At 45.1% G+C, this 12,899-nt stretch overlaps 1 protein-coding gene across 9 annotated transcripts in view; it reads right to left on the reverse strand.

Annotated features, from left to right (window-relative positions):
• Window positions 1-203: 203 nt before the first annotated feature.
• Window positions 204-12,899, reverse strand: part of EPB41L4B (erythrocyte membrane protein band 4.1 like 4B) — a 140,813-nt gene continuing 128,117 nt past the window's right edge. For 5 of the 9 annotated variants that reach the window (XM_065946957.1, XM_065946953.1, XM_065946954.1 and 2 more), the window contains 3 exons: window positions 11,402-11,470; window positions 3,712-3,884; window positions 204-2,842 (listed from right to left, as the gene is read on the reverse strand). In XM_065946957.1, coding sequence (XP_065803029.1) covers window positions 2,773-2,842; window positions 3,712-3,884; window positions 11,402-11,470 — 312 coding nt within the window. In that variant the 3' untranslated portion in view covers window positions 204-2,772. The remainder of the gene's footprint in view (window positions 2,843-3,711; window positions 3,885-11,401; window positions 11,471-12,899) is intronic. The other 4 variants (XM_065946956.1, XM_065946960.1, XM_065946955.1 and 1 more) reach the window with 2 other exon arrangements.

The raw sequence follows: 12,899 nt of genomic DNA on the forward strand, positions 1-12,899 counted from the left end.
TGTACGGTACTGTTATTTTGGGTTTAAGTATATATTTTTTAAAAAGGTGAAGTGACTATACCAATTCATTTTTATCGCTATGAATCCACCCAACACAATGTCATCTTCTCAGGTCCCAACTCCAAGCACCCAACATACATGTACATAGGCAAATAACAGGACAACTGCTGAAAGGATGGAATCCTCTTGATTTTACTGGTTAGAGTTGAGCTGCCAGAGGTACTGGGTTTTCATATACAGTAACAGCCAACTTGTTCGTGATCAGACTTCCAGTGACATCGACCTTCCGAAACATCTGTGACGCAGGGGGCCGTGGAGGAAGAAGCAGCAGGCTCAGAGCCTCCTGAGAACAATGGCCCAAACCCCCATGCACCGCCCCCTCCTCAGAAGCAAAGCCAACCTGACACGCATGTAGCACTGCGTTTCCTGGCTTCCTCAAGAAAATTTCAGCTTTGCCCTGGAGGTTTCCATCAGAGAGCAGGAGGTGACGAGCAGAAGACTCAGAAAGCAGGTTAGAAGAGGAGGGATTGGCAGGACGTGACAACCCGAGACACAAACACTTCCCCCATATTGTACAGAACACATTTTGTATCGTGTGCACAACATAAAGAACGGCGAAAGCTGTTTTAAATACAGCCAGGGGTCGGGTAGTATGGAAGGGGGTAAAAGTTCCCAGATACCACAGTTGCCCCTGACAGCTTCACCAATAGAGCAGACAGCAGTGCAAACCATCACTGAGAAGAGCGTTAGTCTGTGAAAGGCAAGCCAAGCCCTGCATGTTTGGACAGGCTCCTGATGACATCACGACACCACACCAAGGTACAAAGGGGCTGATGTTTGTAATGATGACCATGACTCATCAAGAAAAGGTTAAATACTCTCCAGTGTACTCTGTTTACTAAGGCAGGGAAGTGCGTAATATATTTTAGAAAGATTTCCCTCAAAAAATATTAAAATTGTAAAGATTCATCACTTAAAAGGGTTAATCCTCTGTTATCTGAATATTTGCGCACATTACCTCATTTCACAACAATGCTAGTCAATGAGGCATTGCTTTTTTTTTTATATCATTAGTATCAAATTATTGGCACCATTCAGATTTAAGGAGAGGGAGAGGAGAGCAAAGTATACAATACAACATAAAAATACAATTCTGATACAAATATATGAGATCAATCCCACTTAAGTGGTCTTAAGAAATGGATGGATATTTTACACACAAGGAAATACAGCTACTAAGTCATCACATGGAAAACTGCTCAGCTTTGCTAGCAATTAATGAAATAAAACAACCTTTTAAGAACAACTATATGCACTTATTAAACTAGCAAAAATAAATTAAAATGGCAAAACCCAATACTGGCAGAACTATTGGTAAATAGAAATGCTTATACATTGCTGGTGGCATCAAAAATTGTAGAGGGGTTTCAAGCATTTAGAGAAGATGGGAGGTTGAACTTGATGACCTTTAAGGTCCTTTCAACCAGGAGACTGGATCTTTCTAGAAAGCAATCTGACAATATGAAACAAGAGCTATAAAATACTTCATGCTCTTTGACCTTGTCCTCTCTCTTTGGAGATACTCCCAAGGGAAGAATCCAAAGGAAGAAACATTTTATTTTTTACAAAGACAGTCATAGCAGCACGATTTATGAGAATGAAAAATAGGATATAACTCAAATATCTAGAAATGGCAACCAGTGAAGTTAACCACATTACATGAACACAAAGAAACTGTAAGTGGTGAGAGCAGGATCAGTGTTGAAAAGAGAAGACATGTGTTAGATGGAGGAAGTAATCAAAGATTATGTACACACTGATCATACTGATGGAAAAATGTGTGCATATGCATTGAGAAAGCGTGGGAAACAATTTAGAGGGTTAGTTTGTGGTTAGGGGGTTCTTTTATTCCTGCAAAGTTGTTCAAGTGCATAAGAAAAATTTAAAAACACATTTATTGAAACTATATAAAAAAGAGCAAAGTTTCTTCTGGTCAAGTTTCTATCAACAGGACATGAGTTGATCAACTTTAGAGATAATTTTCCTTCATGGAACATCCAAATGAATCCTGCTATCAAATCCCTTTGTAAGGATTTTTAGACAATTTCAACTATTTCAGACAATTCAAGCTTTTACTTTGAGTTCAATAATAAAGTCTGTGTATCCCCAATAATATCATAACCCCCAAATTCACAAGTTAAATTATATTTCAGATTAAGCTGAAATAACTTCAGTCCTGGTGATTGCAACTTTCCTTTTTTAGTTCACCTACTCGTGTCTGAATAAAAATGAATGTTAAAGACTTTATAAGATCTGTGCATTTACCAGTGTAAATGAAAAACCAGCAGTAAAGAATTATTCTCTCATTAAAAATGACTCTTTAACAAACAGTCAAAGCTTGGTGCAAGTGTCAGTCATACAAAATCACATGGTTGAGACTGAGAACAAAGGATTCCATGCCATATTAACCCCTGTGGTTATTAATATGTACACACAGGTGCTTCTGAGAAGGAATCCCGGTTTTCCCATCTTTCTTCTCCTAGGCTTACCAAATTTTGTCTCAACTACATTGAGTAGTAGGGAAACCTCTGATACTCAGGAGACAGCAAATAACTTTTCCAATAAAAGTCAAGCCAGAGGTTGGCTTTGACCATGGAGACCTGGGCGAACAGAGCCCACGTTTGTAGACTGCGCTACTGCGAGCACATGAAGCCCGGGGAAAGAAAACGTCCAGAAGGCACCGTGCCATCCTCCAGGCAACCGGGGAGAGTTTCACAGTTCGGTCATCAGCAGTCTTTTCATCATCTTCTCTCTCTCCAGTTCCTGCCGGAGTGTCTCTGCACTGAGAAAGAGTAGGTGACAAAATGGTGAGATGCACGCTCAAAAATGGTAAGAGCAGTTATCAGTTTAAATGCCGTTTCCCAAGCTCAGCTCTTGACTTGCTCTTTCAGGCTCCTTAAGGAACCCCTACATTTGCCGGCCCCACAATGACCTGAAATTGGCTGCCTATGGATTTCCCCCATCAGACAGTGAGCTTCTGAAGGTACCGCTCCTCAAAGGACTGACTGTTAGATACACCATTCCTCTCTGAACCCCAGAGCTGAATATAGGACCTCGCACATGGCGCCCTCTCAGCAATGTGAAAGTCAAAGTGTTAGTCGCTCAGTTGTGTCCAACTTTGCCATCCCATGGACTACAGCCCGCCAGGCTCCTCTGTCCATGGAATTCTCCAGGCGAGAATACTGGAGTGGGTAGCCATTCACTTCTCCAGGGGATCTTCAGCTTAATCTGAAATGGGATATAACTCAAATATCTAGTAATGGCAACAAGTGAGGTTAACCACACTACATGAATACAAAGAAACTGTAAGTGGTGAGAGCAGGATCAGTGTTGAAAAGAGAAGATATGTTTTAGATGGAGGACGTAATCAAAGATTATGTACACACTGATCATACTGATAAAAAAAAAGTGTGCATATGCATCGAGAAAGCGTGGGAAACAATTCGGAGGGCTAGTTTGTGGTTGGGAGGGTTCTGTTTTGCTCACTCTACATCCTTAGCACCTAGAATAATACTATCTAGCCTTTGATGGCCTTTCAGTAAATACTTCGAGAATACATGAAGAAAAGAATGAATGAGAGTGTCACAAACGTTGCTGCAGGTGTGACAGACACAGTGAGCCTGCGCCTGGCTTCCCTGACACCAGCGTTACCAGTTGGCACCTGCTGATCGGACACACCTGGTTGCCGGAGAAACAGGCTTCCGAATGGTGTAGACGGTCTGCACTGTGGACACGGGCTCTGTCAAGGGCCTCAGGGTCGCTGCTGGAATCAGCGGGGAAGACTGGCCAGGACAGCACTGCAGTTTACTGTCCCTAAAGTCTGCCTGGAGGGGAGACAGAAAAGAGGAAGTCAGCCTCAGTTGGGGTTTCATTTTCACATGGTCAGCTGTTTCCTCAGCCTTAGCACACCATCCCTGTTATTTCTTAATAATAGTTCATCAATAGCCATTTATTAAACCATTTTATTTAGTGCCAGCCACTGTGCTAAGCACTGTACATGTATTACCTCTTCACAGTCTTTAAGGGGGAGGTCATGTCTCATCACGTGTGACACCATCATTTATAAGATGCACCATTTTTTGCACATGCCACAGAGAAAAAGTAATCATTCAAACTCTGTCAGGCCCACTTCTGTAATACCTACTCTCATTTCAGAGATGTTAGAAGGTGGAAAATAGCACATCTTGGAACTGATTTTTATGGAAAAGGAAAACTGAGGCTCAGAGACGTTCAGTAATCTTCCCAAGGTCACACAGTAAGCACTGTGAAAAAAAGTGAAGTTGCTCAGTCATGTCCGATTCTTTGCGGCCCCACGGACCGTAGCCCACCAGGCTCCTCTGTGCATGGGATTCTCCAGGCAAGAATACTGGAGTGGGTTGCCATTTCCTTCTCCAGGGGATCTTCCTGACCCAGGGATCGGACCTGGGTCTCCCGCGTTGCGGGCAGACGCTTTATCATCTGAGCCACCTTAGAACCAAGATTCTAAATGGGGAGAATCTTTAGCTTTGAGAGTCCTAAAAGACTACTGCTGAAAAATATAAGCCCCTGTTTGTTTTACAACTACCTCCAGACACAGAACTGAGCTGGCCTGGGCTGGAGCAATGCCAGAGAACTGATCATGAGAACAGAGCGTCACAGAGTTGCTGGCATGTGATGTTTCCCACAGGGGGCTTTCACAAACACTGGGATGTAGTGGTCACTCATGTGGTTCCTTAGATAATGCTGGCTCATTTCTTTCCAGGCATATGGTAGGATTACACTTCCCCAGCCTACTTTAAAAAAATTTTTTTTTATGAATTTTTATTTATTTACTGGCTGTGCTTCCTGGCATGCGGGATTTTAGTTCTCTAGCAAGGGATCAAACCTGTGACCCCTGCAGTGGAAACAGAGAGTCTTAGCCACTGGACCCCCAGGAAAGTCCCCCTCACCCCCACTTTGAAGTTAGGCATGGCCAGTGCCTCGCTTTAGCCATGGAAATGAGCCACCATGTTTTATTTCCATTGGAAGAGTTAAGTGCTGGTGTGTGATCTGTCACTTCTTTCCCCGCCCCCCCAGCCTCTGTGACCGGCAGTGTTCTAGATGGCAGCTGCTCCATTAGCCAGGGTCCCAGAAACAAAGCAACACAGAGCAGAAGGCATAGCCCACCCATAGCAGTCATGGAGCAGGAATAGGAAATTCAATTTGTCATTTTAAAGCATGGCTGAGTCCAGCCTTCCTGATACAGGAGCTGGGGTAAGATGTTATTTTGTTGCTTCAATAAAGTGGGTGTAGGTTGGGCTTTTGATGCCAATTTTGACTCTTTCTGTAAAAAGAGGGAAATGTACTTACATACAAAGGCAATTGTGGGGAAGGTATCAGGGCCTTAGCATGAATCAAGGCAGTGGCATCAAACTTTACTAACAGTTATTATATTCCTCACTGCCATGCACTCAAAATAGGAAAAAAAGAGCTAACTTCATTTAAGAATGATCTTGTGTTCTAAGTCACTTCAGTCATGTCCAACTCTTTGCGACCCTATGGACTGTAACCCATCAGGCTCCTCTGTCCATGAGATTCTCCAAGCAAGAATACTGGAGTGGGTTGCCATTTCCTACTCCAGGGGATCTTCCCGACCCAGGGATTGAATCCATGTTCTCTTAAGTCTTCTGCATTGGTAGGTTCTTTACCTACCTCTGCATTGGGTTCTTTACCACTAGCACCATCTGAGAAGCCCAATAATGCCCTCAGGGAGCAGTGAAAATTACTATTATTAAATCTCAACCCTGAGTACTCGTCTTCTTAATATTTGCTGAATGAAGAAATGAATGAACCAACATTTGCTGGAACAAAGCAGGTAACGTAGGGACAGGCCAGGTTAGGAAGAAGAACAGGGGACAGAAATCTGACCAGAGTCAGGCAGAGGTCCTCATCTCAGACAGACCGAGGCCCTTGTCTGACTATCGAGTCAACAGGCTCAAATACAAGGTAGGAACTGGCTTCAGAACCAACCAAGGAGTATGGTTGTTGAATTCAGGCTCAAGGTCAATGCTGGATCAACTACCAGAATAATTGTATGGAGCTCCCTGGAGCTGCTGAACTCCCCCTTGACTGTGGACAGGATAGGTCAGGAAGACTCTGGAGAGGCCAGCTCTACAGCAAGGTCAAGTATCTTGACCTCGGTAGGGAAGAAAAGAGAATATGATGCACAGAAGGAAGAAAATTAAGAAGCTGAAGCTTATGAACTTGGCTTCCATTACCATCCAGCTGTTGGTATTAATAACTTGCTAATTATAATCTCCAGTTTAGTCCTCTCTCCTGATACAGACTTCGATATCCAATTGCCAAAAAGCGAAAGGCAAAAGAAAAAGGCAAAGGAGAAAAGTAAAGATATATAAATTTGAATGCAGAGTTCCAAGAATAGCAAGGAGAGATAAGAAAGCCTTCCTTTGTGATCACTGCAAAGAAATAGAGGAAAACAATAGAATGGGAAAGACTAGCAATCTCTTCAAGAAAATTAGAGATACCAAGGGAACATTTCATGCAAAGATGGGCACAATTAAGGACAGAAATGGTATGGACCTAACAGAAGCAGAAGCTATTAAGAAGAGGTGGCAAAAATACACAGAAGAACTATACAAAAAAGATCTTCATGACCCAGATAACCACAATGGTGTGATCACTCACCTAGAGCCAGACATCATGGACTGCAAAGTCTAGTGGGCCTTAGGAAGCATAACTATGAACAAAACTAGTGGAGGTGATGGAATTCCTTGAAATAGTTGAGCTATTTCAAATCCCGAAAGATGATGCTGTGAAAGTGCTGCACTCAATATGCCAGCAAATATGGAAAACTCAGCAGTGGCCACAGGACTGGAAAAGGTCAGATTTCATTCTAATCCCAAAGAAAGGCAATGCAAAAGAATGTTCGAACTACCACACAATTGCGCTCATCTCATACACTAGCAAAGTAACGCTCAAAATTCTCCAAGTTAGGCTTCAACAGTATGTGAACCAAGAACTTCCAGATGTTCAAGCTGATGTAGAAAAGGCAGAGGAACCAGAGATCAAATTGCCAACATCCGTTGGATATAGAAAAGCAAGAGAATTCCAGAAAAACATCTACTTCTGCTTCATTGACTATGCTAAAGTCTTTGTGTGGATCACAACAAACTGTGGAAAATTCTTCAAGAGATGGGAATACCAGACCACCTTACCTGCCTCCTGAGAAATCTGTATGCAGGTCAAGAAGCAACAGTTAGAACTGGACATGGAACAATGGACTGGTTCCAAATTGGGAAAGGAGTGCGTCAAGGCTGTATATTGTCACTTTGCTTATTTAAGTTATATGCAGAGTACATCTGTGAAATGCTGGGCTGGATGAAGCACAAGCTGGAATCAAGACTGCCAGGAAAAATATCAATAACCTCAGATATGCAGATGACACCACCTTTATGGCAGAAAGTAAAGAGGAACCAAAGAGCCTCTTGATGAAAGTGAAAGAAGAGAGTGAAAAACCTGGCTTAAAACTAAACATTCAAAAAATGAAGATCATGGCATCCGGTCCCATCACTTCATGGCAAATAGATGGGGAAACAATGGAAACAGTGACAGACTTTATTTTCTTGGGCTCCAAAATCACTGCAGATGGTGACTGCAGCCATGAAATTAAAAAATGTTTGCTCCTTGGAAGAAAAGCTATGACAAACTTAGATAGCATATTAAAAAGCAGAGATATTACTTTGCCAACCAAGGTCCATCTAGTCAAAGTTATGATTTTTCCAGTAGTCATGTATGGATTTGAGAGTTGGACCACAAAGAAAGCTGAGCACCAAAGAATTGATGCTTTTGAACTGTAGTGTTGGAGAAGACTCTTGAGAGTCCCTTGGACAGCAAGGAGATCAAACCAGTCAATACTAAAGGAAATCAATCCTGAATATTCATTGGTAGGACTGATGCTACAGCTGAACCTCCAATACTTTGGCCACCTGATGGGAAGAACTGACTCATTAGAAATGACCCTAATGCTGGAAAATAGTGAAGGCAGGAAGAGAAGGGGATGACAGAGGATGAGATAGTTGGATGGCATCACCGACTCGATGGACATGAGTTTGAGTAAGCTCCAGGAGTTCGTGATGGACAGGGAAGCCTGGTATGTTACAGTCCATGCGGTTGCAGAGTCGGACACAACTGAGTAACTGAACTAAACTGATCCAACTGTCCATTCACTGTTTCCATCCAGGCATTTCTGAGGCATTTCTAACACATCATGGCAAGAGGCAAATTCATTATCCCTTCTGGTTCAGTCTCCCCTGAGATTTCCTTGTCTCAGTGAATGCACCCACTCTCCATCCACATTCTGCAAGTCAGAAATCTGAAAGCCATTTCTGGCCCTTTCTCTCCCTCATCCAATCTAATTCCTCACCAGCTTCTTAAATATGTCCCCGATCTGTGCACATCTGTCCACCTCCACCATCAGTGCCACTCTGGGTCAAGCTCTCTGCCTTCTTCCCCTTGAACTGCTGTTCGAGGTTCCTAGACGACTGCCCAGAGTCCACACTGCCTGAACCCAGCTCCTCTCACTGCCATCACAGGGATCATCGCCAAATGCAGCTGCCCTGTCACTGCCCCGCTCAGAGTCCTTCAAAGGCTTCTCACTGAAGGACTTCCCGTCTGAGATCAGCGGAGCACGCTTGTGCCCTGCGGGGTTTGTCCCTGCTTCCCCCCTTCCTCCTCTCATGCCGCGCACACTTGCTCTCTGCCTTCTAGGCCCACTGGCCTCAGTTCAGTCCCCTGGAGGTGGGATGACCTCTCTGCCCCAGGACTCTGGCTCATGACGCTCCTTCTCCCTGCTCTAGCCGCCTTCAAGCCACTCTTGCCCGGTTCTTCAAAGTCCCAGCATGGTTTCTGACATTGGCTTCCTGCTCCATCTCAGCCCCCGGCTTTTCAGGAAGGGCTTCCCTGGGTGTCTCACAGCCCTGCCAAGGCTGGGCAGCAGGCCAGAATGCCCGCTATGGCCAGTGGAGGAAGTGGAGCCGGAGCTTCCAGCTGGGGAAGCTGTGCGCAGCCAAACGGCAGGGGCCAGATGAGTATCCGGCAGCAGCACTGAATGCCTGGCCCGGCCCGTGTCTCTGCCCTCTGTTCCTTAAAAGGCAGGTGCTGGAAGCCGATCGTGACCCTGGTACAGATTGTTCTGCGTGTGTGCATGCTAAGTCGCTGCAGTTGTGTCCAACTCTGTGTGACCTCACGGACTGGAGCTCACCAGGCTCCTCCATCCATGGGATTCTCCAGCAAGAACACTGAAAAGTGGGTTGCCATGCCTTTCTCCAGGGACTCTTCCTGACCCAGGGACAGAACTCACATCTCTTACGTCTCCTCCATTTGCAAGTTGGTTCTTTACCAGTAGCACCACCTGGGAAGCCCCATGGATTGTTCTAGAAACCTGCTTTTGTCTCTGCATGGACTGCTTGCGGAACACCTTCCCAGGTCTGTTCATCCTCAGACCTGAATCAGCCACTGCTCACGCCCTCCTGTTCATACGGCTGAAGCTACCTCAGGTAGTGACCATCAGCCAGCCCCTGACACTGCACTTCGAGCTACCCCTCGGGCACCACAGAGCCCACCTGGAAGATCCTCTAGACTGACCTTGGAAGAAACCTCAGGGACCACTTGGTTCTAGGAATTGCAAACTCTGATCCCTGGGAGGAGGAGGGAGGGAGAGGAAAGAGGCATGCATGGGTGCTCAGTCATGCCCAACTCTTTGCAACACCATGGACTGTAACCCCCCAGGATCCTCTGTCCATGGGATTTTCCAGGCAAGAATACTGGAGGGGGTTGCCATTTCCTACTCCAGGGAATCTTCCCAACCCAAGGGATTGAACCTGCCTCTCCTGCATTGGCAGGCAGATACTTTACCACTGAGCCACCAGGGAAGCCTCAGGAGAGAGAGGAGAGAGCCTAAACTCCCCACTTCTGCTCATCAGAGAGTGAGCTTCTGCACAAGCTCTTAATTAAGGAAAAAAGTCGAGGCACTGAAAAGAATCCTGAAAATCATCGAACTCTCTCACTTTGCAGATGAGGAAACTACAACATTTAAATGTTTAAAAACATTTCAGCAGTTTGCAGAGAGTTTAAATAAGCTGCTCAGCGACACAGAGAGCCATGGCAACAGGAAAGCCGGTTGCCATGACAACCTGCTCCTATGTTTACACCACCCTGCCTTTCCAGCATTGAGGAACAACAATTGTACTTGACATTCATGGGATGGTCTGTGCATGGTCGAGTACTTTCAAGTTCTTGATCCCTTTTGACCCTTGCCTCAACCAGATATGAGGAGGAAGATGTTCTTATTACTACTTCCACTTTAAATAAAAGGAGACTGGTGCTCAGAGTGGCAAAATCTTAACTTAAAATCATAAATCATACCATTATCAAGATGCAGATCCAACCCCAAAGCACTGAAAACAGAGAGTCTGATAAATGCATGCACATGCATGTTCATAGCAGTATTATTCACAGTAGCCAAAAAGTGGGGAGAACCCAAAACCCATCCATGTATGGATGGATGGACCAACAAACTGTGGTATGTAAGTGCAATGGAATATTATTCCTCCATAAGAAGAAATAAAATACTGATACATCCTTAAACCTTACAAACCTTACATAAACCTTACAAACATGATGCTAAGTGACAGAAACCAGACATAGGTCACGTACTGTATGATTCCATTTTTATGGAATATCCAAACTAGGCAAATCCAAAGAGACAAAATGCAAGTTGGTGGCTGACAAGGGCCAGAGTGAAGGGGAAAATGGGGATGACTACTTACTGGGTATGAGATTTCCTTTGGGGGTGATGAGAAGGTTTTAGAATGAGAAGTGGTAGTTGCATGACACTGAACGTACTAAATGCCACCAAATTGTCACTTCAAAAATGGTTAATTTTATGTTACATGAAGCTCACCTCAATAAGATAAAATAACTAGAAAATGCTGACCCCCAAACCCCAACTCCTTCTCAGCTTCACAGAGTTCACAGCGATCAAAAGAAGCTGTTGGTGGGGCTTCCCTGGTGGTCCAGCGGTTAAAAACCCACCTTCCAATGCAGGGGATGCAGGTTTCATCCCTGGTCCAGGAACTAAGATCCCATATGCCTTGGGGCAACTAAACCCATGCATCACAACTAGAGAGAAGCCCATGTGCTAAACAACAAAACAAACAAACAAACAAACAAAAACACTGCATGTCGCAACTAAGAAACAATGCAGCCAAAAATAAACAAATACACACTAGCTGTTGGCATTGTCGGCTGGCAATCCACAGGAACTATGTCTTAAAACACAGATCTGCTTTCCGGATCTACTTACGGTAAACTGTGGCCCTGTTATGAAAGGATCAGGAAAAGGGGTCACTGGATCAGCCGGGAATGTTTTTATCTTCAAAAAAGAGACAGAGAAGAGTGTTACTTTCAGATCAGAAAACAAAACTTTGAAATCTTTGGCAGCACACTTTTAAACTGAACTGAAGGATACAGGAGAAGGCACACTGAGCCTTCCTTATTTGCCGAGGAAATAAACCAAGGGTCCCTATGAGTGTTGCCTAGCGGTTGTATCTGAGCCTGGAGTTGTGAGATAGGGCCAGGCCTCTGCAAGGAAGACAGGCTGGAGTCTCGTGTTTGCTGGACGCCTACACTACCTCACACTGACCGTAGCCAGGGGGTGTAATGAGGCAGGCGAGGGCTACGTGGGGGCCTGCTGATGGCCCCTCTGCGGCTGTGGGCAATGGACTAGAGGCCACTGATAGGCAACAGAGTCTATCAGAGTGGACAGAATACCAGGAGACCTGGACTAATCAGACCAGGAGGGCTCCCTGTCCATTCACGTTAGTTGTCGGGCTCCCTGTGAACTCTGGGCAATAGAGGGAAACCTCAGGGGAACCCGGGTAAGTCTGAAAGAATCCTACCACCATGGCCTTGGGGACAGAAGGCATGGTGATCACAAGTGCCCTGTGCTGGCATCTGGAGAGGGTGGACATCCTGCAGGATCAGATAGTGCCAACTGGCCATCAAGAGCCTTTGCTTCCATTTCTTTCTCTTGGGTCATTTCATCTCTGGCTTCCTAGACGCCTTTGGAGGAGAGGGGGCGGGGGGGGGTTATATTTCTTTAAGCTGGCCTAGAAGACTGCCAGCAGGCCCAGGGTCCTGATGACTGGCACTAGCTTTGTCTGCAGCCTCGGGGTGCAGAAACTGCCACTTCCACCAGAGGGCTACAGCCAAGACGTCAAGGCCACCACTTCCCACGTGCAGTCGCTTTAGTGACTTTCAGGGTCTTGCCTACGGACAGTAGTTACTTGATGGCTTTCAGTCATTCTAATGGGGGGTAAGATAGGCATGCACAGGAACACATCAGATCAGACCCAAATCTGCTGAGGGTTTCTGAGGGAGTTGAGTAGGTCTCAACTCAACCCATCTAGAAATGACAATGTCCTTGGAGTGGGCACTGAGATGTCTAATCCAAGCCTGCTTGCCCCTTCCCCAAACTCTCTTTTAAAAGTCTCTTTAAACATCTCAAAATTCCCATGGACCCAGGTGCCAGTTCGGGTTTCTGGCAGTGACTAACTGCTTGCTATACAGCAGGTTAAGGACTAGCGGAAGCCTTACTCCTTGCAGGGCTTAATGGTTCAACATGGTGTGCTGAGACCAACAGCAGTGTGGAAAGTAACATACAGAATAGGCTCAGACCATCATGAAATAAAAGGGAAGAAGAGGATTATTATTGCTATTAAAGAAATGCGAGAGTTGGCAACATCAAAGAGTTATTTTATACCTGCTCTAAAGAAGAAAAAGATATTCCAACAGTTACTCTC

This window comes from Muntiacus reevesi, chromosome 10, assembly GCF_963930625.1.
Source record: "Muntiacus reevesi chromosome 10, mMunRee1.1, whole genome shotgun sequence".
NCBI lineage: Eukaryota > Metazoa > Chordata > Mammalia > Artiodactyla > Cervidae > Muntiacus > Muntiacus reevesi.